Consider the following 26,366-nt stretch of genomic DNA (forward strand, 5'->3'; position numbering starts at 1 on the left):
TAGCCCGCCAAGCCCCTCTGTCACTGGGATTCTCCAGGCAAGAATACTGAAGTGGGCTGCCATTTCCTTCTCCAGGGGATCTTCCTGACCCAGGGATCCAACCCACATCTCACTACGTTTCCTGCATTGGCAGGAGGATTCTTTACCACGAAGGCCACCTAGAAAGCAGCCAGCCACTGTGTGTGTGTGAGTGTGTGTGTGTGTGAGTGTGTGTGTGTGTAAATAACCTCTCCTCCATATGGGCATCCCTGGTGGCTCAGTGGGGAAGAATCAGCCGGGAGTGCAGGAGATGCAGGTTCGATCCCTAAATCGGGAAGATCCCCTAGAGAAGGAAACAGCAACCCAATTCGGTATTCTTGCCAGAGGAGCCTGGTGGGCTACAGTCCAAGGGTTGCAAGAGTCGGACACAACCTACCGACTAAGCATCAACAAATAGGTGTAGTGTACACCTATTTATATTTTATACAATAACAAATATGAAATAATTGTCTAAAACTAATGTATCATCAAAATTTGCATTTCCATACCTGATTTAAACAATTTTGAAATCATAAGTAATTGGCCACAAGATTATGTTCATTTATGTACAATACTTACATGCTGTATATATGTGTATGTCAATATATGTGTGTATTCCTTACAAATATACATGTGAATGTAACTAATCCTCTTAGATTTTCAAAGTCACTAAGTCAACCCGGGAAAATCTACTATGATGTTATATTCACAGGTTTAGTTGTTAAATTCTACTTACTAATAAAAGTGAGTATGTTATTTTCTTGATATTAAGATATCACCAGCTTTAAGAATCACTTTCAGTTCCAGAGAAGAAAACACTTGTTAGACATCCACATTGATGGTAAGAACCATCCCAATTTCAGAAAGATTAAAATGTGAAAAATATGACTTGACATTTAGAAAGTACAACTAAGGAGTTAGGAGTTAAAATAAAACATATCCCCAAATAAGAAACTCTCTAAAGAAAATATGTGGGATTTTAAAATAAACAATGAGAGCTAATTACTTAATTGATATGATTCAAATTAAGACTTGTACTCCAGATACCAGCAGCCTCTAGATACTAAATCAAGCAGGACCTTGTGTGTGTAGACACACACACAGAATAAAAGTATCATGTTTTGTTATTTTTCATAAATCATCACCATAGAAATTATGAATTATTCACAGAAGAGTTAATTCCAAGTAAGCCAGGAATGATATAGCATACATAAAGCATAAGTTTCCATGACAAATAAGAATAAGTATGTAAAATCCTACAGATATACGACCCATAACGCATTACAGAGCATTGATTTCCCAGAGGCTAATGTTAAACTCACACACACAATAACAGCTCTATTTTCATTCTCTCCTGTAACTCAAATGTATTCATGGTGCACAATTACTTTTGCATAATAGTATATTTCAGTTATATGGGCTACTTCATCTGTAACAATAAGAGTTCTTCCTTATTTTAAATGAGCATCTTTGGAAGCATCCTATTATTTTCTATATAATCTTTCAATCACTTTGATCATTCTTTAAAGTGTATGGCATCTTTTATTCACACATCAGATAACATGCTTCAGATTTTTAAAAAATCCACATATTAATAAATAGGAAGGATTCTCAGGAATGTAATTTTAAGTATAGGATTACATTTCTGTCTCCAAGGATTAAGCTCTACACATTTGAGACATTGAAATGTTCACAATAAAAAGAAATAACAATCTCAAAAGAAGTGAGTATTTTTATTTAAGAGAAAACAAGCAAATGATAGATCAACTAATTTTTACTAAAGGAAAGCTAAATAAAGGTAGAAGGATACAGATGTAAAGAGAAGAAGCAAAAATGGTTCTTATGGATGGAGAAAAGGACTAAGAAAGTAAACAAAGAGTTAATGAATAAAATGTGGGCATTCTATTTTTCTTAGCTTTGGGCTCCAATCTTAGCTGAGATTAGAAACAAATTTTGTCTGATATGCTCAAACAGAAATATATTTTATCCACTACCAAACAAGAATGGGGGAAGTTTTTATCCAAGGTAATTCAACAATATGAATAAATAATTAGGATATTAAACAGAGATCAAGGCTGAAGATTCTTCAAAACTGCCTACTTTTTAGAACAATTTTTTTATCTTATTGAAAAAATGGGAATAATCTCTAGACTTTGACAACTGATTACATTTCAGTCTGCCTTTTGTCTGTAACACATGTGTTTCTCTTATGCTCACAATGGTCACTCTTGTTTTTTCTTCATATTTTGAGAACTTGCTTCCTTTCATTAAGCTGAAATCAGCAAAAGAGTCCCTTCCACATTATATATATACACATACACACACACACACACACACATATATATATATATATATATATATACACATATACATATATATCACTGATGCCTTCAAACTAGCATCATCATTTGTTGCTTTTAGACCTTAATAGGAGCCATAGATTCTTCCTGGGAGTTCTCCAAAATTAAGATCAAGATACAGACATTAAAGTATCAAAGAATCCTCATGGCATAATAAATATTAAGAAGTTACTGATCAGAGATACATAGTCACAATATTTACCAACAGTGATTGAGCTGTGACACAGGAACAGAGGTACAAGATTATTTCCAAAATCATGGCAGTCAGGCACCATCACTGCTATTGTCCGAAAGAGCATGTATGGGAGTACAGAAAAGATGCTTTCTAAAAAAGACATCATGAAGATAAACCTACTCTTTATAGCATAGCATGTTACAATGTTATAGATTTTTACAATAATATTAAGCTACAGTATCCAGATTATATGAAACTTTAAAATGTAAAAAAATAAAAATAAAAAGAAGTTATTGAGTAAAATGAGCCAGAATGACTTGCCTAGACAATTCTCTTCTGCAGTAGCTCTCAAAGTGTGATGTGTGTATTAACAGCACCAGTATCATATGTGAACTTGTAAGAAATGCAAATTCAAGGTCCCACCCCAGACCTACTGAATTAAAAAAAAAAAAAAAAAAAAGGTAGGGAAGCAGAGGTTGGAGCTGAAGAAGAGGGAGGTTCTTTTTATGCATAACGGGCTTCCTAGGTGGCACAGTGGTAAAGAGACATAAAAGACATGAGTTCAATCCCTGGGTCAGGAAGACCCCCTGGAGATGGAAAAGGCAACCCACTCCAGTAATCTTGTCAGGAAAATTCCACTGGACAGAAGAACCTAGCAGGCTAAAGATTTGGAAATGTCATAAAGACTTGGAAATGACTAAGTGACTGAGAACTCAAAGTTTGAAAACCACTTTAATGTTCAATTGTATTCTAATACCAAATAATATTTTTCCTAGTTCTAAAACCACATATTTACCCCGCTGAATGAAAAGTATTTTGTTTTGTTTTGTTTTATTTTTGCAAGAAAGCTTTTAACATTTGCAGAATCATTTAGTTCCCTATTTATCTGAAGGTGCTAGCGAAGAACTAAGCAGCTCCTTTTCAGGCTTCAAAACTGTGGCATTGTGTTCGCTAGTATGAGATTGAGGAACATCAGTGGGACAGTGAGGGGTTAGTCAGATCAGCATTTCAGACTCCAAATCTTGCCCCCAAAACTGTTTGTCTTTTTATAACTGACTTTTCTCATGTCATTTTTCCCCAGATACCTTTATCAATGAATGTGTCAACTTTTCTGGCATACGACCAGCCCACAATAAGTTACTGTGGGGTGCATCACGAACTTCTCTCTCATAAGTCTTTTGAAACGAACGCACAGGAAGATACGATGGAAACACACCTAGAGGCTGAGCTGGACCTGAGCACAATCACGGCAGCCGGCCGCGTCAGTGACCACAAGCAGCCGCTGGCTTGACTGGGCTGAGTGGCAGCCGAGAGCTGCCACCAAACTGTGTGACCTCAAGGACAAAATGAGGAAGGTTTGTTCATTGTGGACTCTAAAAACAACACAACCCCCTGTTAAAATAAACAAAAATCCAAGATTGATTTACGAAATAAAGAAGACATGAATTGTTTCAAGTCTACACTTTGTAACTAGCTAAGTTGTGCAGTATTTTTTTGACTTAAAAAGAGTATGACCCTGAAAAAAAATCTTTTTTTCTCAAAATTCATCCTACCTATATGTAAAAACTGTACAGAGCTAATGTATTTTTCATATTGTAAAGTTTCAATTACAGAAACAATTGGTATGTACAGTACCATAATTTAATTACATTTCACTTTACAAACTTTACACATTTCAGTTTCTAAAATTTTAAATTAACAAATTTTATTTCTTGTGTTATTCAGAGTTACTCAGTTTTGTAGGGACTGTTTTGTTACTGCTTTTTGTGCCCAGAAACCTTGACTCTAAAATTCTGTGCTGTGCAAAACATGCACGATTTTTATCATGCTTACTGCGTAGAATTTTATCTACTTGTTCCAGAAATAATACATTAACCAAAAAGGGTTTAATTGTTGAGACTTGTAAGAAGTTCTTCAATTACATAGACAGGTTTTTCTTATAAATGAAAAAAAAAGAATCAAAGATTTTTTTAACACTTCTCAGATTTAACTGTTGCCTTGAATTACAGCCTAGTTTCTAAGCAGTGAAATGTAATGATAAAGAGGGATATTTTTAACAATATATTTCCGAATGAATGACTCATTATTTTATTCTTTTGAGTAACCCATTGTTAAGGGTGTGGGGGAAGGGGAGCATGGACAAAACATCACTGGAAACAAAGGCCGTAACCACAGCAACAGACTTTGATACACTTAAAAGGTGCAGCTGCCAGGGACAAAGAAAAACTTGTTAACATCTCATTATTTCAGGCCAAGGTGGGAGGATAAAGCATAATAATTGAACGGTAGAAATTTTTCTCTTAATTAACCTGAAGTGGTTTACCTAAAAATAACCATCAGTCTGGGCAAAATGTGCCTGGTTTTTAAAACAATTTCTCCTTTAGAATGGTGAGGCTACATTTTAGGATCATCTCAAAGGGATGAAAATTTTCACTTTGTGTGAAAATATATATGAAAATTTTCACTTTGTGTGCTACATCAATTTTCTCCTGGGGGAGAACTCTAAATATTTACAGCTCATTCAATATACACGAGAGCCATGGTGAAGAACTTTATCACTGAAGTAGACTGTAAACATCCTTAAAATATTCTACACTGTTTATATTGCTATTTTATAATGAGGTTCACTTCCAAATTATCTGAAAAATAACCCAGAGTAACTTGAAACCACCCTGGATCCTATATTGATTATCTGATTGTATTATAAAGCTAATTCAATCAAATTACAAAAACTTGACTTTTCAGAGGCTGAAATAATCAACTTGTTTCTGTCATTTGCTTGACACAGGTTACTGTTTGAAAATATTGTCATTTTATCTATGGTATTCATACATTCTTTTGTGTTTTGTGAAACATATAAGTTTAAATTGCTCTTACACTAGGAGAAGTGCTTTTTGGTTTTCATTTTTAATTTATGACATCAAAAATAGGTTGAGAATATATCTAATAGGGATAAGACAGTCAAAAATAATGAAGAGAATAACTTGTGAAAATTGATGTCAAACATTTCATTTTTTATTTCTTTCAAAGAAATTCAAATTTGTAGTTTTATGCAGGTTTATCATTGCAAATTTAAGAGCAGCTTCAAGAAGAATGAATTTAAATAATGAAGAGCAAATTTTTGTTGAAAATATAGTCAGAGGGAAAAAAAACAAAATGTTGGAAAAGCAAACTTACTAATTTAAATGAAACTAAATGTCACAGTACTTGTATCAACTACTTAGCATTCCAGATTTTGTAATATATTTTGCATAAATTATTTGCTATTCAAAAAAATTTGTAATTTTCAGTTTAATTTTAATCTCTATTTTTTCCAATTTCTAATTTTCTTGTAGTTTATTACTGTCAGAATATTCTTAATCCTCTATACTGGGATTTTGCTTTGCAGTTAGCAAATCTATAGAGGATTAATTATGAATCTATTATGTGTGGATCTGAAGTCAGATACAAAATTTTATTTATTATGTAAACCAAAATGTCATTTGCAATTTTTTCTCACTAGAAGTTGTCCTTGCAAAGATTCAAATATCTTTTAATTTGTGTAAATGAGCACTTTATATATCTTTTCAGACATTTTCAAATTGACAAATCATTTTTAGAAAATTTAAGGTTCCAGGGAGCCTCACAAATATATGCCCTTTATTTCCTGAACCAAACCACTTTCTTTTTTAGGCATTTTAAGTTCATCTAAAGTGAACAACTATAAATAGAAGCATACACTTTGGAACCATAGCTCTGTGTGTCTGAGGACTTACTACAAGCTACATAAAGTAAGAGCCAAGTAAACGTAGAACTTTCATTTTCCTCATATTTGAAATTAAACCCAATGGACCTCTAATCATAAAAAAAAAAAAAAAAAAAAAAAAAAAAAAGGTGCTGGGTTACTTGTTTGCTTAATTTTTATTCTACCATACCCAGGGGCGTGGGCGCTGGGGGAAAATGAAAACCTGCTAATGGAGATTCTGTCTGGAATATTTACATTTGCAATTTATATATTTGTGTCTAAAATCTTATCTCTAACTTATCTTTTTCAGGATTCAATAATCTCCCATTTCTTCTTTCTAACCACTCCATGTCTCCCTGCTTACTATTCACTTATTTAAACAACTGAAATGCTTCTGTATTTGGAGTTGAAAAATGCAGTTTAGCCCAGTGTGGTTACAGTAACAGCAATGGCTGCAAACAAATTTATGCAGTGTTTTGAGGTTTACAAACCACATTTCACATTTTGTCTTTATAACCAACCTATGAAGACACATTAATCTCAAAGAAGTTGAAACTTGCCTAAGGACATAGAGCTAATAATTGATGGAACTGACCTGCTCTCAAAATTCAGACCCTGTCCTATTAGTCTTTCCACTAATCTAAAAACCTTCCCTCTCTAATCAGGGCCAGAGAACTTCCAGATAGTAAACAGAATTTTAAAAAATGTTTGATATGTTGTTTAGTCATCCCTAATTTAAATCAGTTCCTCTATCTGTATAACATATGAGCTAAATGGACTCTTTCTGTGTGCTACACTGGGCTCTCACATTAAAACTCTTTATTCAGAAAGTATAACAAGTCATCAGTTTCTTAACAAATCATATCGTTTGTAAATGTGTAGAATTGTTGCTTCCAGGAATTGGATGTATACAGGCCCCAAGGTACAGAATAAAATTGAGAAGCACATGATAAAAGACAAAGATCAAAGTTGAGATTGTGTGTATGGTTATAAGACAGATTCAGAGTGTAAGGTTGAATATATGTTTACAACATGTTCAGTTAAACACATGTTCAATTCAGAGCTAATTGGGAAAACCTTTATAATTTTCTTTTTTCCTTTTTGTGTTTCAGCAAAAAATAATTATTGAACCATGAATTCTTATACCTAGAGAGAATAGAGAATAATTTTCTCTATTCTTCTTCCAACAAAAATGAAAAGCAATTCATCCAAATTGATATACAAATGATAAAACATACACTAATAAGTAAATAATATTCTTGATCAATTCATTTTTATCATCTCCATTCCTATTTCCAAAATCATAAAATCAGACATATTTTAATATGAAATTATTTAGAAGAATATTATTTAGAATAAATTATTATTTAGAAGAAAAGAAAACTTGCCCAAATTTAACATTTAAGAGAAACAGCATAATCCTGACTTGAAATCAGATCAGCATGACTCCACAAACTGCTTACAAATAGCAAAATCTTTTTTGCAAAAATATTTTCTAAAATAAAATTACTGTATATGACATTAAAAATATATATTTGTTTTTCTCTATTCCTTACTGGAAGACAGATATCATCTCTCAAACTAAACATTAAGAATAAGTAAAGAAACAGCATGAAGGCAGGTACTTGATGTGAATGATTTGTAAGCTGGAAAAAAGAAAATCTGATGTAGAGTTTCTGATTGGGAGACAGTAGCACATGAAGGGAAAAGTAACAGGACAAGCAGATATCCAACCTCAGGAAAGAAGAAGAGAAATCTCTAAAGTAGATACAATAACATCTTACAATGGTATACCTCTTAACAATTTATTACTCTGGGTGAAAATACAATAATCTCATTATACGTAAAAAGTCCCAAGGTCCAGATGGGTGGATTATAGAATAAGAAATCCAAAACAGTTGCTCTTGCAGTTAAGTAAGAGCCTCCAACAACTTTCTTACCTTCAACTCACCACAGTGGTCCCTAACTAGAGAGGTACCAAGGGCAGAGGATCCAGGTTTTCAAAGCTCTCATTCTACTGTGCTAACTTGCTTCAGTTGTTTCTGACTCCTTGTGACCCCATGGACCATAGCCTGCCAGGCTCCTCTGTACATGGGTTTCTCCAGGCATAGATAAAGGAGTGGGCTGCCATTTCCTCCTCCAGGGGATCTTCCCAACCCAGGGATGGAACCTGAGTCTCTTAAGTCTCCTGCACTGGCAGGCAGATTCTTTACCACTAAGTGAAATCTGGGAAGCCCTTCATTTTACTATCAACTGTAATAGGGAAGAAACACTTGAAAAATTTTAAAAAATATATACCAAATGGTGATGGGTTATTTGTAAAGATCTCTCATAACTTGCATTATGATTTTATTATGAGATAGGAGGCTGCTTCTATGTAACATTTTAAAGTTAGGGTAAAATCAATGTTTGAAAAAGTCCACAGTTGACTATTTACCTTTCTAATAAGGACCGTGCTTTTAAAGCAACACAGTGCCTCAGTTATCTAGGACTTAGAGAACTCTTGAATTTCTTCCTCCTCTCTCCCAAATATTTATATGCTTTGTTTTATATGATATCTGTCTTCCCAAAAAACTAAGTGAAATTTTATTTTGTATAAATCAAATAATTCAAATATATCAAATGACTATGTGAAAAGGAATCCTTGAAGTAAATCGTTCTTGCTTTCTAATCTGAAACATCACTCAGTAACTCAATTCTTGTAAATTGATTCCATATATCTTGTGTGAATTATGCAGCACACTTGTACTGCATGGCCTTAAAGGTTCTATGATGCAGTCTTTGCCTCAGACTGAATAAAATAAAGGACTATCTCTAGTTTTGAACAGGTCTATAGACAATGAAGAGTGATTATTTTCAGTCATTTTCATTTGTTGAGTTTATTTGTCTGGACTAAGATGAAAAACAATTTTCCCTGGTGGCTCATTGGTAAAGAACTTGCCTACCAATGCAGGAGATACAGGTTCGATCCCTGTGTCAGGAAGATCCCCTGGAGAAAGAAATGGCAACCCACTCCAGTACTCTTGCCTGGGAAAATCCCATGTACAGAAGAGCCTGGCGGGCTGCAGTCCATGGGGTCACAAATGGTTGGACATAACTGACCGATTAAAACAACAATATGAAAAACAGTATTAAAATAATATGAATGGGTAAAAGTGACAGCTATATATATTTTTCTATTTGTTAATTTAAACTTGTTTTCTATTCATTAGTTTAAACATAGCCTCAAAGTTACTATTAAGAGAACAAAATGAGCCCAAATCTCCTGGATCCATACTAGATTTACTGAATCAGAATCTCTGGAGTTAATATGAGTCCTGCTAAATTTTGCAAAATGTTATTCAGATGAACTTACTTTTACTAAACTATTCAGTTACTTTTTATTCTAGTCTAAAATCATCCTTGTAGTTTCCTATTCCAATGTGAATCTAGTTTTCTAAGCCTGCTGAACATTTTTCTTGATTTGAAGAATGTACAGCAAAGGACAACTATACACAAAATGGTCAGGTTGTTTCCTGACAAACTGTGTTATTTATAGTATTTGTTCCCCACTAGCTTTTTCAACAGAAATATCTGAAAACCATCCTAAATTAGTTGGGTTATTCACTTAAATTACTTACTTTCATGGATAATAATCTAACAGTTGAAAAACTGGAGTTGAGGAGAGAGGAAAGACTTAATTTATGATGTAACAGGCGTCATGCTGTCCTCATATCATTCTCAAACTATCTTAGGAAATAGATACAACCACTATTTTTTAAAAAAAGAAGACTAAGAATCATTGTAGTTGAATAATTTGCCAAGGCTTATACAGTAGAGTTGGAGATTCAAATCCAACTCTCCTGACTCTAAGGATGTGCGCCTACTACCAAATAGCACATTTTCAAATGTTAAAAAAGACTATAATCAATATAATTATGCTCATATATTTTAATAAGGGATGTGGAAACAAGAGGAAAAGAACATTATTTTCTATTCCCGAACAGAAAAATTGCATAAGCTGTTTCACACTGTGTAGAGATTTCCTTCAGTACCCCAAGTCTACAATTTAATGGAAAGAAATACCCATTATTTTCTTGACGTTTTATACACTGTTTCCTAAAAAGGATAAACATTTGAAAGAAGTGCCTCAAAAAATACGTACTCCTAAATACTCATATTGTATTTTCATTTCCAATCTTCCTAGCTATAAACTTGTAACAAAAATATGATCAGTAGGTATTCACAATACAAATTTCAACTAGTCAAAGATGGAGGGAATGTTGGCAAATGAAGCAAAACTTGTATAGATGAACAGTCAGTAAAGTACCCAGTGCAAATGACAATGTCAAAAAAGACCAATCATCTACAGTCACAAAGGTTAACTGGCAATTGCACGGTGTGGGTTGCAGAATCTTCCCTGGTAAGTTTATGTAGGGATATTTTTTTGTAGAAGCATCATTACTTACACAAATGTTTTCATCATTACATACAGGTGACCAAATAAAGCTTTTATTTATTTTTAAACTCACATCTTCAAATAAAACTTCCTCAGCCTCAGCTATTAACTAGTAATTATTAAACAGTTTCCTGATTCCATTAATGTTTCTAGGAGCTTTTTATTAAACCACTGGACTAACAATCTCTTTGGTTTCTCCCTGAACTTGAACAAGCCAAGGTTATATAATTGGGAAGAAGCATTATCATTTTATTTTCTCACACTACCTGAACACGTAGCAGCCATGTAACATATTTTTCTTTTATACTCCATGTGGGATTCAAGAGCCAGTAAAGTACTCTTATAAGTCACAATTCTACTAAAAATCGCCACTATTACAACTGTGATAAGACTATGCTTAAATTTAAAACAATTAATCAATACAGCTAAGAAAGAAGCTCAAGCATCCTGAATCTAATATCATTATATCTGTTCATCCTGGCATACAGAAGTTACATCTGAAACATCTAAAGTAATTCTGATTTGAGAAAATAAAGATGTTCCTTGTTTCTGGGTTGAAGATATGATAAAGTACAATGAAGAGGACAAAAACATTACACACATTGAGAGGTAAGTAAAAGAAATGTGATTCATTCTCATTAGATAACCTTCCAGTTAGTTCTAAAAATTAAGACTAGTAATTAAAATTTACAATAACATTTATGCCATCAAATGTCAATATGTAAAAATCAATATGGATATTAGGGACATAAAAGCAAACATATTTGTGATAGCAATATGTTTCAAATAGATAGAATTAGTTCTATCAGAAGAGAGAATACTAAGGATAAAAAATACTTTGAAACTGTCACCATTACTTCTCCAGAGAGAAATAGAAAAATCAGAATAAAAGATTCAAACTAAATACCAAATGATCTTTTCAAGATCAATTTTGAAATAGCCTAAATAAAAGCCTCAAACTGTTGCTTCCAACTGTATAAGTAATTACCTTAGTTCATATATACCTAGTCAAGTCAAATTCTGATGTTGAGAAAAGAATTGTTTTAAATATCCTTCATCTGTTCTTACTTTTTACATCAACAATATAGTTGCTTTCAGTTACAGATCCATAAATACAATACCCCAAACAGTCTGATGAAAATGTGGTGAAGGATTGGATCAACTCTATCATTTTACTCCACTATAAAGCAATTATTAGAATAGCATGTCCACCACAGTAAAGATAGAAATATGTTTCAAAGTCCTCTCTAGCTTTTCTTGATGAAGTCACTTGTAATATTCATTGTCTATAGGTCTTATTTTATATTCATTTATAAAAGAAGGAAATTATTGCCCTGAGACAAGACCTTAGAGAGCAATTTTAGCTCTAGTCTGACTATACTTATGTAAAAGAGATCGTGGGGAAGACACTGAATATCTCTGAACTCTAGCCATCTGGAGAAAAAGTTGAGATCTTTGTGAAGTCAACAATTTTTCACATTTGGATTTGATTAAATCTTAAGTTTAGTATACTGAACATTCTTCACAAGTCTTCACCAGTTCCTCTTTAACAAACTTCAAACTTGAGTTTCTTGGACCAATGTTGGATTTTAGTCATGGCTATTTAACAATGAACCCTTGTCATACTTCTTGATTTTGTGGAAGAATAACATAAGGTCGGGGTGCTATGCTATGCTAAATGCTAAGTCTCTTCAGTCGTGTCCGACTCTGTGCGGCCCCATAGATGGCAGCCCACCAGGCTCCTCTGTCCCTGGGATTCTCCAGGCAAGGACACTGGAGTGGGTTGCAGCCCTTAAAAATGTTTCCGTGCCTTTGATTCCAATTATGTGATGAAAATGTGTGAACACAATGTGACAGCTTGGTATTACCGGAAGTGAAAGTGAAAGTCTCTCATTTGTGTCTGACTCTTTGCGACCCCATGGACTACAGTCGTCAAGGCTCCTCTGTACCATAAAGGCATAGGAAGAAGAGTCTTCTAACAGATAAGCACTTAAAGTGACAAAAATAAACTTGCGGTTTGGGTCACTTCTTTTAAACTTAATAATCAAATATATATTTCAGGTAAGTGTATGCCTTCAAGCTACTGAAACTACAAATATAATTCTCTATAATGATGACATGGTCTTACTGTCATATACTTTCACTTTCTGAGGACAGACAATTGACCATGCTCTATAACTTCCACCAGGAGGAAGTTCTATACAATTTCCAGAAACAATGATTTAATACTAAGCACTTTAAGACAAAATGATAATAATTAACAATGAGATCTTCTCAGGTGGCTCAATGGTAAAGAATCCACCTGCAATGCAGGAGATGTAGGTTTGATCCCTGAGTCGAGAAGATCCCCTGGAGATGGAAATGGCAACCCACACAAGTATTCTTGCCTGGGAAATGCCATGGACAGATGAGCCTGGCGGGTTACTGTGCCTGGGATCACAGAGTCGGACATGACCTAGCAACTAAAAAACAACAACAAACACTTAATGAATGTTTACTTTTCTAAACATTTTACTTGAATTAAGTCATCTAATACTCATTAATATAGTTAATATGGCTAATTGTTATTTAGTTGCTAAGCCATGCCTGTTTTGCAACCTCATGGATTATAGCCCACCAGGATCCTCTGTCCTTAGGATTTCCCAGACAAGAACACTGGAGTAGGTTGCCATTTCCTTCTCCAACTATGATTAAACAATAACTGTAGAAGGAAATACTATTGCCAGCCCTTAAAAAGATAAGGAAAATGATGCTCAAAGTGATTATGCAACATACTTCTATTAAACTGTGGAATAAGAATTCAAATTCAAACGATAGATATATAGACAAACTGACCCCTACTAAACTGCCCATTTAAAGTCGGCTTCATAAGCGAAACACTTAGTCTATTCACTTAAGGCTATGACTGAAGTCACCAATATAATGGATGCGTTTATTATCCATTTATCCATATTATCCAGGCACCTAATATATGCCTACCAGAAAGCAGAAATCTTTGAGAGAGATAAAAGGTATATGATACAGTTCCTATTCTCAAGGAGTTTATAGACTGAGCCATAAAAGACATTCACATAAGAAAAAAAAAATTCAAGCTAACTCGAGTATCTGCCATTGCACACAATGATGAGCAGATGAAATCAAAGTTAAGAGCTGTTGAGGTAATTCTGGGCAGAAGTGAGAACTAAAGACTAGAAGACTAACAATATTCAGCTGGGTAAAATGAAAAAAAAAAAGAGGAAAGTGAAGAAAGAACATTATGTTTTTATTTATGTAGGTTTGTTATCCCAATAGTAATGTTAGAGTTGTGCTTCTCTGGCATAGAAACGGGCATAGAAACAGAAAGCTCAGTTTTTTCCTGATTGCCTTTCAGCTCAGACCCAAATTTTGCTCTGGCCACAGCAAACTTGGGGCCTTTCTACACGGGAATAAATATTTTTCAGCTTTTCCTCAACTCTATTTCTCTTTATACTGCAATTTATCCATTGTGCTTTATAATTCTTTGGGGTGGGGAAGTGGTAAATTATATTAATCCTTTGTGGAAAATGTTATGTCTGTTTCAGTAAAATGTTCATAAAGCATTTTGAAAACTGATTCAGCCAACTTTATTCATTTAAAATAATTGTGTGAATTAAATCAACTAATTTCACAGAAGCTAATAATCATAACATCCTCAAATTACTATTTGGCATCAGGTAGAAAAAAATGGCCTACAAGTTAATTTACTTTCCTTTTAAAATCTTTTCAGTCTTTACGTTAAAACTGGTGAATACTAACCATAATTTTTATTCCAAAAAGGAAACACAATTTTTATTTTTGATTACTACATTTTGTAAATAAAAGAAACTAAAGTAGAACATGATTAAAGGCCATGATCAATATCATTTTGGGAAAAGAAAACAGACGCACTACTAGAATTCACATTTACTCAATATTATTTTTACTAGAGTAAAATATTTCACAAAATATCAAGTTCAGTTCAGTTCAGTCACTCAGTGGTGTCCAACTATTTGCAACCCCACGAACCGCAGCATGCCAGGCCTCCCTGTCCATCACCAACTCCAGGAGTCCACCCAAACCCATGTCCATTGACTCGGTAATGCCATCCAACCATCTCATCTTCTGCCATCCACTTCTCCTCCCGCCCTCAATCTTTCCCAGCATCAGGGTCTTTTCCAGTGAGTCAGTTCTTTGCATCAGGTGGCCAAAGTATTGGAGTTTCAGCTTCAGCATCAGTCCTTCCAATGAACATTGGGACTGATCTCCTTTATGATGGACTGGTTGGATCTCCTTGCATTCCAAGGGACTCTCAAGAGTCTTCTCCAACACCACAGTTCAAAAGCATCAATTCTTCGACACTCAGCTTTCTTTATTTTTATTTATTTATTTTTTCAGCTTTCTTTATAGTACAACTCTCACGTCCATACATGACCATTGGAAAGACTTATAGCCTTGACTAGACGGACCTTTGTTGGCAAAGTAATGTCTCTGCTTTTTAATATGCTATCTAGGTTGGTCATAGACATAGGTTGTTTCCTTCCAAGGAGACAAAATATCAAAAAACATTTTGATTTTTTTTGACAAAATATAAATTTTAACAAAATAAGCTGAATTATTTCCGCCTTTAAAGTACGGACAATTGTCAATAAAGTTGTTATTTTTTAAAGCACAAATGAGGTTGAGAAACCTCTTTCCATCAAAGTTTGCTTGTCATTTGAACTATTAACCTGCAGGTATCTCTGTGTCCACTTGATAGTTATACATTTTCATTCACAGGTACAATTTTCATTTGAAGCACTTTTATTTGTATAGAGATTATCTTTTATATCATACCCACAATTATCTTGGTGTTTTTAATCCAATTCAACCAAATAAGTATTCATTTATTCAGCTTTCACTATAACATGCCAAGGACTAAGACAGGTGATAAAGTGAAAATCATTGAGTATTTTCCTCTGATAGCTACCTACTCAGTTTCTTTCAATATATAAATACTAAAGAAGATTTTTTTCAATTTTCCCTTCCACAATCTTCTAAATTTAATCCTCAAATCATGAGTATTCAATTTAGCCATTCCATGGTAAGTTCAGGATACATGAATTTTGTTAAACAATAAATAAATGTAATGCATTATTATATGCTTTGTTTTTAACATGTCCCATGCAAATCCTGCATGTGTGTATGTGTGTGTGAGTGAAAGCCTATATTGCAGTTCTGACCTCAGAAATATGTGAAAAAATGTAGAAGAGTTGTATTTGCCTGTGCAATTCAAATTTTCACCACTTACTGGTTATGACATGACTAATATTGAAGTAAATGAAATTTAGGTATATGTAGGGTCTTTTGTATTCTATTCTATCAAACAATTCTTTTAGGAAGTGAGAAATATTAGTAAAGTGGTCAGTTCATCTGATACAGTAATAAGTACAGTTGTTCTGGTAGGTATTCAGTATCATTAATTTTTCGCTTTTTAAAATATGTTTTTCCCTTAACAAATTCCTCTCTTGATGAAACTACCATTATTCCCAAAGGATTTCATTGTCTGTTTGGTGTTTATGACAATTTTTTTTATATTCTTAAGAATGCACCTTGCATTAAGCTGAGCCAAAATAGTTAAAGCAAATTCAGTGTTTAGTTCAAGGCATAGTTTTGTGATTTATGCACTTATAAGTATATATTTTTTAATATTAGATCCAGAATATATCGATATTAACATGAAGAGAATTGATCTTGAAGAATGCTATTTTAATGAATGTCAAAGAACTTGTGTCTTAGTGGTCCCCTAAAACATTCTTGTGGATTATGAAGTGTAATATGACCAGGGTAGTCATGACAATCCAAAATATGGATGTGAAATGTATATTACATTCAAATAATCTTTTTCTAAAATAAACTACATACAAATTTTTACTCTAGATAGTTATCTATAGCATGGCCCATGATTTATTGTAATAAATGAGCCCATAAAACTAAGCTTATTAGACTGGAACCATTCTATTCTATAAGTAGAATGGTATTTAACCATTCTATTAAATACCTAAAATATTCCTAGTGTGTTGTGAATATTTTTGAAATGTTACATATGCAGGGTGTATATTTTTTCCCATTTTAAAAATTTTTTGTATAATTTTTTAATGATTATAAAATTACAGCAGCATTGAGGTTTCTGAAGTTTCATGACTGTCCTTAAGACCTATTAAGAAGCAGCAATATCTAATCTGGGAAACTCCAATTGGTTAACAAAGAAAATTAATTTGCTTTTCATTTCATGAGGCCCTGTTACAATTAGTGTGACATACTGACATTTACATTCCTGAGTGCAATAAGAGCAGGATGGAATGGTGATGGCAAATAATTGGACAGTCTCCAGAGAGGCTCTGAGAAACACTATTAGATCTCCATCTGCTAGTTGAAAATTCCATGTTCATAGTTCATAATGCTAGCTAAAATAAAAGGCTTCGATGATTTCTACCACTCCTTTTCAGGCTTGTACCCCGTCTACTTCCAAAAGGATTTGTGACAATTTATGGACTAAAACACTAGCATAATTAAATATTTTCAGCTAGTAATGACTAGAAAACAGGCTACATTTTATTATTGCTGTTAAATTTCCCAATGCATACTAAATTTGCTATAAACACATTCCCTTAAAAAATTCTAGTTTGAAAATGTTTACTAAATAGAAATCAAAAGAAAATAAGTAAAAGAGCAGAAATAAACAAAAATTAAATAAGGGTTTAAAATAAATTTATGAAGATGCAATTCTAAGTAATACTTGACTGAAATAATTTATCATGCCTTTGAGTTCCATGAATAAAATAGTATTCACTTTATCCATTCCATTAAGGAGATACCATAAGTAACTTTCGTAGAAAATTTTAAAAGGGACAATTAGTTTCAGGGCCCTAAATAAATCACAGAATGATTAATATTTTTAAGTCTTCATACATGTCTATGTATGCTTCCTTTTTTCCTTTTGTCCACCGCTTCTTTGAGTGATACATGATATATATATATATATATATATGTGAGCTTACATAGTGAGCAAGGGTGACAAGACTTGATGAGGAAAGTTTATATTAATTTATCTTGCAACATAAATTGTCCAATTATACAATATTATGCAGTTTTATTAAAGCACCAAAAAATATAAATAAGGTTATATTTAACTAAGTTCCAGATCTGACAACCAAATCTAGTTTCCAAAGTAAGTCCTTTTTTCCATAAATTGAATATCCCAGAGCTTGAAAAATTTTTACAATGCTCAAAGCTCCCTTTTAAAAAGATCTTTTGACATTTTTTATAAAAGCAACTCTTTTCTCATGGCTACATTTTAGGACTTCCACAAATCCCTTGAATAACCAATAACTTGGCTTTATGTGACTATACATGTGTATTTATGAAAGATCCAGAAGTTTGCAAATTTTAAGATATATATATATATATATCTTAAAATTGTTTCTGTCCAATCATCTGTGATACAAAGCCATCCACTGGAGTGTAGTGTATTTATAATGGTACTATAATGGACAATAAGATAAAAAAGAAATTCACTACAGGACATTCCCACTTCTCCCTAGAGTCATGGTGTTCCAGAGAAAATACCACTCTCCTCAGGAATACCAGTATAAAATTTTAATACATGAAAAGTATGCACCACTATTCACCTATTTTACAAACTCAGTCACTCAGTCATGTCTGACTCTTTGTGACCCAACAGACTATAGCCCGCCAGATTCCTCTGCCCCTGGGATTTTCTTGGCAAGAGTACTGGAGTGGGTTGCATTTCCTCCTCTAGGGGATCTTCCTGACAGAGAGATCAAACCCACATCTCCTGCATCTCCTGAACTGGCAGGCAGATTCTTTACCACTGAGCTGCCTGGGAATCATTCAACTGCTACTAGTTATGAGATTACCAGATGGTAATGTTCTTACCAAAACAAACCCTGAGGCATCTAGCATTTAAGCTATTTCATTCTGGGGGAAAAATTAAAACTTTTTTTTAGAAATAATAGTAACAGTTAATAATAAATTATATGCAAGCCACTCCAGCACAGTGTATTTCAATCATTTCAATATTTTTATCTCTCCCAAAAAAGTGTCAGAAATGAGGCATGAAAAGCTATTAACTGAATCATTCACACATTGAATAGATGTTGTTTGTCAGTTTGTTCTTTCAATGGAAATAATGAACAACTTATTTATTTATAACTGGTAACTATGGTAATACACTTATATTTTCCACTCTTTTTGGTATAGCATAGATATTTTATAATTGTCTTATTTCATACCTGATCTAAGATCATAAGCTTCTATAAAAATTTTGTCTTTCTCAGATTTTCCATAGCTTCCTTTGACTTAGGATATAATTAAAATATTTTAAATGACTTGGTTCCCTTTTCTCTTCTTTATTTTTTTTCATTTTTTGCCTTTTCCTCTGGTAGAATTGACCTTAGTGGCTCAGTCAGTAAAGAATCTGCCTGCAATGCAGGAGACCCAGATTTGATCCCTGGGTTAGGAAGATTCCCTGGAGAAGGGCATGGCAACCCACTCCAGTATTCTTGCCTGGAGAATCCCATGGACAGAGGAGTTTGGTGAGCTATAGTCCATGGGGTTATAAAGAGTTGGACATGACTGAATGACTAACACTTTCTTTCCTTTCAAATTTATGCAACTGAAGATTGGATGCATGAGACAAGTGCTCGGGCCTGGTGCACTGGGAAGACCCAGAGGGATCGGGTAGAGACGGAAGTGGGAGGGTGGATCGGGATGGGGAATACATGTAACTCCATGGCTGATTCATGTCAACGTATGACAAAAACCACTACAATATTGTAAAAGTAATTAGCCTCCAACTAATAAAAATAAATGAAAAAAAAAAATTCCAAATGGCAAAAAAAAAAAAGAAAGAAATATGAGTTTTAAGTAGATGCAGAATACATTTATATAATCACTATGGAGTGAATCTTGTTAGCCCTTGGACTTATTTGGTCATTTACCTTGTTTTCTTTTTGGGTAGAGGGAAACAGAGCAGATAAAGAAAGATAATAGAGGCAGATTTATACTTCAGAGAGAAGGAATTCTTGGTCTTAAGAATCAAGACAAAAAGGCTTGCTGCATACCATTTTTCAATTATTTTTAGGACAGAGAGAAACATTTCCCTTGAACTTTTCTCTTTTAACTCTGAAATCAATTTTACCTTTTCTAAACTTACAACAATTTTTCCATCTTGCTGCATAACATGCTGCATATACACTAGACTCTGCCTTCAACATGTACTAAGGTCCATATAAGAAAAGCCTTGGGGAATATGCTTCTACATTTACTTGGGCTATTTACAAGGGAAATATTCATCACATTGTAAAACATAATTTTTAAAAGAACCTGTGAAAAATTTATCTGAGTTAGGTCAATGAAAAAACTCCCTGTGAAATATGGTTGTATCAATGGTTGTCCTCAATAAATGCCAGAGCCCCGTAACACTTCCTATTTTTACATGTCAGCTCAGGAACCCACAGCTAGCTGGGTTAGACCTGATAACAGGGTAACAGGTTAACCATCCTGTTGAGCATCCTGGCTTTCATCTTTTTTTTAGTATTGTTTATTTCCTCTCTGCAATCCTATTTTGTTTTATTTTATATGTCTTTTGTTATAAGCAGTCTCATATTACTTGGGAGGGGGAGGTGAAAAGTATAAGGAAATACAATAGAATTGCTATTCTAAATGTATTTTTTATTCTTATTGTGATAGTTGTTCAGTAGCTAAGTCGTGTCTGTCTGTTTGCAACCCCCTGTTTGCAGTTCAAATATGAACTGCAGCACATCAGTCTTCCCTGTGCTTCTCTATCTCCCAGCGTTTGCTCAAACTCATGCCATTGAGTCGGTGATGCTATCTATCCATCGCATCCTCTGCTGCACCTTTCTCCTCTTCCCCTCAAACTTTTCCAGCATCAGAGTTTCTTCCAATGAGTCAACTCTGTATCAGGTGTCCAAAGTATTATGGCAGTGGTATAGTCTAAACTTTTGAATACTTGTTTATTTCTTTGTAGCATCGTGCCCAGTTTCCACTATCTCATCATATTCAGATTTCCAATTCCTCGATTTGCATCTCCTTTATGAGCTCCCCTGGTGCCTCAGAGGGTAAAGAATCTCCTTGTTTTGCAGCAGATCCCGTTTTGATCCTTGAGTCAGGAAGATCCAGGAGAAGGAAATGGCAGCCCTCTCCAGTATTCTTGCCTGGAGAATTCCATGAACAAAAGAATTCCTGGCAGGCTACAGTCCATCGGGTCACAAAGAGTCGGACATGACTGTGGCTAACACTTCATACTATGAGCTATAGAAACAAACTTACAGACACACACACACACAAAGACACCCACTCACAGAGCACACTCCTTCTCCCATGTACTCTTCTTCAGATGCACAGATCACTAAGCAAAGTAAGACATACATTTCAGTATGTTTTCCACCATTTGAAACATATTCTTAAGTGCTGGATTAAAGACACTAACAAAGTATATTATCAAAAGAGTTAATGAGGTTTTAAAATAAAGCTCTCAAGAATTTTTTAAAAACATTAGAGTAAGCCAAAAGTCTATAGGTTATCATTAAGAGCCCTTAAGTATTTGTTACTAATGATATTAAATTTTACCTTAAAGTTAACCTAGATAAAGCTTGTAGACCATAAACCATGATAACTACATTCCAAACATTCCTTCTTTCACTTCATTTATATCCTAAACTACTGAGCTGCCCATCTACTCCTCCAATCCCAGCCCCAGATCAAAAAGAGAATGTTTTTTCAGTTATAACCAAGTTTACCCATATGAAAATATCTTCAGCATGATTTCATGATCCTCGTTAGGTGCCTTCCACTTATAGTCAGAGAATTGGGGTTAGTATGTTAGTTAAATTCTGAAACTTAAACTGTAGGTTTTAGGTATCGTGTTAATAAACTATGAAATAAATATGAACAAAATCTCCCGAATTGAGATCTAAAATGAATGTAGTTTTCATATTTTTCCCAAAATTTAATCATGGTTAACTTCAGTCATAGGTCATAAAAATTCATAAAAAGGAAAAATAAATTAATATTTCATCAACAAAATATATGAATTCATTCACATGTAACACTTAATGTGTATTTACACAGTTAAACACTAGCCCAGCTACCAGATTTATGAAGCATGCAATAAACTTAAAATATAATAATTCTCACTTGGCATCAAATGCCATCTTTAATTGAAAGTCCTAGTGCCCCATTATTCCTGAATACCAGAGAAAAGATAAAATACAAGAAAAGGAAAATCCAGAAAGTGTATGCCAGATATTGCATTCTGTTCTCAATTATATAATGCCTGTTTCACGAAATTTCTTCGAAAAATAAAGAAAGAATAAATGAGGATCAATGCACTACCTCTATATCTAAAACTAGCACACTTAATAAGTTAAAATCTTGGAATATAAAAATTCTACATTTACAAATTTAACTTATATGCAGAGAAGATAAAGGACTTCCCTTTATCTTTACTAAAGAGTAAAGAATCTGCCTGCAATACAGGAGATCAGGGTTCGATCCCTGGGTCGGGAAGATCCCCTGGAGAAGGGAATGGCAAGCCACTGCAGTATTCTTACCTGGAGAATCCCATGAACAGAGGAGCCTGTTGGGCTACACTGTGTGGGGCTGCAAAGGGTCGGACACAACTGAGTGACTAACCCACAGAGAGAGGTTGTAAATGACAATTCAGTTCTGTACAACTTTGTTAAACGGAGGTGTCTTCCTCATCAATAGAGGAAAATAAATTTATAAACCTATGCAATATAAAAGTACAAGTAAAAATATTAAGTAAATTACTAAGACAACTTCATACAAAATATATTTTGGAGTCTCCATATAATTTTTCTTGTTTTCCATGTCATTAAGTTTTGTTACTACTAGCACATACATAAAGTTGGATGAGAAATTTGGATTGGCGATTCTTAATTTTTTTCTAACCCTAAATGCTTAAAGCTGTAGCACAATATCAGCAAGTCGCTACAGTGATGGTGCTCAGGAGGGGCTGTGGTGTGTGCATGCATGTGCGCGTGTGGTTTGTGGTGGGAATGGGGGGGCTGGTGCGAACAGAGATGCTACCTTCTGTGCTTTTTCTTGGTTTTTCTCCGCTAAGAAGCAACCTTAAGTGTGTAGTTCAATTACCCCCTTTTAAAAAGTCTCTTATCTTCATTTGGGTCTGAAGCTCAGTCCTACAGAATATAATGCAACTTTGGGCCAACCCCAATCAAAGAGACCCCAAAGAGAGATCTAAGCTGTAAAAATGCATATGTGGATAACCCAGAAATGAGATTATGTATCTAAGAAGCCTACAAAAACCTACCTTAGAGGATCCTGTATGTCAGTTCAGAATCTCCATGGTTGTCACAAAAAGTTCAGCCCATTTTTCTGGAAGCCACTTTGGTCTATATACATCTGTGGTGTGATATTTGACTAACTTCGAGATTATGGCAACACCAACTATCTATGCTTCACCCAAACGCCTCCTAGAAGCAATTAGTCTGACGAAAATGCAAATGAGACGATTATGGTCACCTAGGTGATGATGAAAATGATGGGGGAAATAAGGGAAAGAGAGACAAATTGAGAAGTATGCCACAGACAGCACTTTTTTGGCAACAGATTTCCACCAATACTTTTAAAGAATTCCATATAGGCTATGTTCTCCTCTAGAAGTTTTATAGTTTCTGATCTTTAATCCATTTTGAGTTTATTTTTGTGTATGGTGTTAGAAAGTGTTCTAGTTTCATTCTTTTACAAGTGGTTGACCAGTTTTCTCAGCACCACTTGTTAAAGAGATTGTCTTTTTTCCATTGTATATCCTTGCCTCCTTTGTCAAAGATAAGGTGTCCATAGGTTCCTGGATTTATCTCTGGGCTTTCTATTCTGTTCCATTGATCTATATTTCTGTCTTTGTGCCAGTACCATACTGTCTTGATGACTGTGGCTTTAGGCAAAACACTCTCTGACATAAATCACAGCAAGATCTTCTATGACCCACCTCCCAGAATATTGGAAATAAAAGCAAAAATAAACAAATGGGACCTAATGAAACTTAAAAGCTTTTGCACAACAAAGGAAACTATAAGTAAGGTGAAAAGACAGCCCTCAGATTGGGAGAAAATAATAGCAAATGAGGAAACAGACAAAGGATTAATCTCAAAAATATACAAGCAACTCCTGAAGCTCAATTCCAGAAAAATAAATGACCCAATCAAAAAATGGGCCAAAGAACTAAACAGACATTTCTCCAAAGAAGACATACAGATGGCTAACAAACACATGAAGAGATGCTCCACATCACTCATTGTCAGAGAAATGCAAATCAAAACCACAATGAGGTACCATTACACGCCAGTCAGGATGGCTGCTATCCAAAAGTCTACAAACAATAAATGCTGGAGAGGGTGTGGAGAAAAGGGAACCCTCTTACACTGTTGGTGGGAATGCAAACTAGTACAGCCACTATGGAAAACAGTGTGGAGATTTCTTAAAAAACTGGAAATAGAACTACCATATGACCCAGCAATACCACTTCTGGGCATACACACCGAGGAATCCAGATCTGAAAGAGACACGTGCACCCCAATGTTCATCGCAGCACTGTTTATAATAGCCAGGTCATGGAAGCAACCTAGATGCCCATCAGCAGATGAATGGATAAGGAAGCTGTGGTACATATACACCATGGAATATTACTCAGCCGTTAAAAAGAATTCATTTGAATCAGTTCTAATGAGATGGATGAAACTAGAGCCCATTATACAGAGTGAGGTGAGCCAGAAAGATAAAGAACATTACAGTATACTAACGCATATATACGGAATTTAGAAAGATGGTAACGATGGCCCTATATGCAGGGCAGAAGAAGAGACGCAGAAGTACAGAACAGACTTTTGAACTCTGTGGGAGAAGGTGAGGGTGGGATGTTTCGAAAGAACAGCATGTATATTATCTGTGGTGAAACAGACCACCAGCCCAGGTGGGAGGCATGAGTCAAGTGCTCGGGCCTGGTGGGCTGGGAAGACCCAGAGGAATCGGGTGGAGAGGGAGGTGGGATGGGAGACCGGGATGGGGAATACGTGTAACTCTATGGCTGATTCATATCAATGTATGACAAAACCCACTGAAAAATAAAAAAAAAATTAAAAAAAGAAAAAAAAAAAAGAATTCTATATAGGAAACAAAGTTAAGGAAGGTAAGGGAAAAGGTAAAACTGGATCTTCAGATCCTAGAAGCTGAAAGAGACTCTTTTTACGACAGAGCTGCCCCATTAGTTTTTTCTGTAATAACATTTCATCTAACACTTCCTAGGTCAAAATATTCAAATAAACATCTAGAGAAATTTAGCAGTTTAGCCCTTTCTGCTTACTCCTATACATTATTTTTTAACATACATTTCTGCTCAGTATTAATATGTTTCCTCAGTATTTGACACAATTTTTAAATGGTTGTTTCTCTTTTTTACCTAACAGTTAAAGAACAATGAACCAGACCTGAATAGATGAGTCAACTATTCCCTAAGTATATCTCCTGGAGTTGTATTAATTTCAATGGTTGCAGTCACATTATAATTTACTATTATATAAATGGCTTACAGTATTTGAACATGTGCCAGGAAATAATAGTTTCCCCCAAAGCAGATGAATTGTGAACCTGAAATACATGATGCATCTTGAAGGTGCTTATCATTCTTCCTAGGAGTGACTTACCACATGATAAAACATTTGATTTGAGTGGTGACCTTCCAATAGTGATGAAGAGCATTTCCATGATTTGGAAATGTTACTATGAAAAATGAATTAAAATAAATATTTAAAGTGGATAAATTCAGAAGCTTTTCCAGTAGTGCTTCCTTTGGGAGGTAGGAAAGCTGGGGACCAAGAGCAATAAAAACTTTGACTTCCCTTCCTTGAGTTTCTGTAGAAGGGCCTTTCTCAACACTTTTCCTTATGTTCTCCAAAATAGCTCAAATATCTAAGAGGAGAATTGGTTGAATTTGAGAGTCTCAGAGAAGTGCTATTAAAATTTATATAAAAGAAACAAAACAATCAACATCATAGAAAAACTAATTATTATTTAGTACAATCAGTTCAGTTCAGTCGCTCAGTCGCATCCGACTCTGCGACCCCATGAACTGCAGTACACCAGGCTTCCCTCTCCTTCACCAACTCCCGGAGCTTGCTCAAACTCATGTCCATACAGTAGGTGATGCCATCCAACCATCTCATCCTCTGTTGTCCCCTTCTCCTCCGACAGAGGATGAGATAGTTGAATGGCATCACCGACTCAATGAACATAAGTTTGAGCAAGCTCTGGGACAGGAGCAAGCTCCAGGAGTAAAGAACTATTTAATACAATAGTTCAAGTAAATTTGCACATCCTAAAACCTAACTACTTAGAAGTCACCTTTGGAAATTAATGTATATAATATCCCTTATGATCTTGTTTTCATGGCTGGCATAGATCCATGAAACAAATAAAAACTAAAAATGTTCTAAATAGCCATAATATGTATGTATATATTTACATATATAATAATATATGAACATACTACATATAAGTATATATATTCAAGTGCATGCAGGTGTGCTTACTTATGTC

The 26,366-nt window shown here is 34.5% G+C and overlaps 2 protein-coding genes across 2 annotated transcripts in view; one reads left to right on the top strand and one right to left on the bottom strand.

The window, feature by feature from the left end:
- The window catches only part of LRRTM3 (leucine rich repeat transmembrane neuronal 3), a 195,227-nt gene extending 191,327 nt beyond the window's left edge, over window positions 1-3,900 (top strand). Inside the window, exon 3 of the mRNA XM_065919866.1 lies at window positions 3,635-3,900. Coding sequence (XP_065775938.1) covers window positions 3,635-3,844 — 210 coding nt within the window. The 3' untranslated portion in view covers window positions 3,845-3,900. The remainder of the gene's footprint in view (window positions 1-3,634) is intronic.
- The window catches only part of CTNNA3 (catenin alpha 3), a 1,724,101-nt gene that overhangs the window by 1,207,977 nt on the left and 489,758 nt on the right, over window positions 1-26,366 (bottom strand). The gene's annotated exons all lie outside the window — the stretch shown is intronic.

Source organism: Muntiacus reevesi, chromosome 2, assembly GCF_963930625.1.
Source record: "Muntiacus reevesi chromosome 2, mMunRee1.1, whole genome shotgun sequence".
Lineage (NCBI taxonomy): Eukaryota > Metazoa > Chordata > Mammalia > Artiodactyla > Cervidae > Muntiacus > Muntiacus reevesi.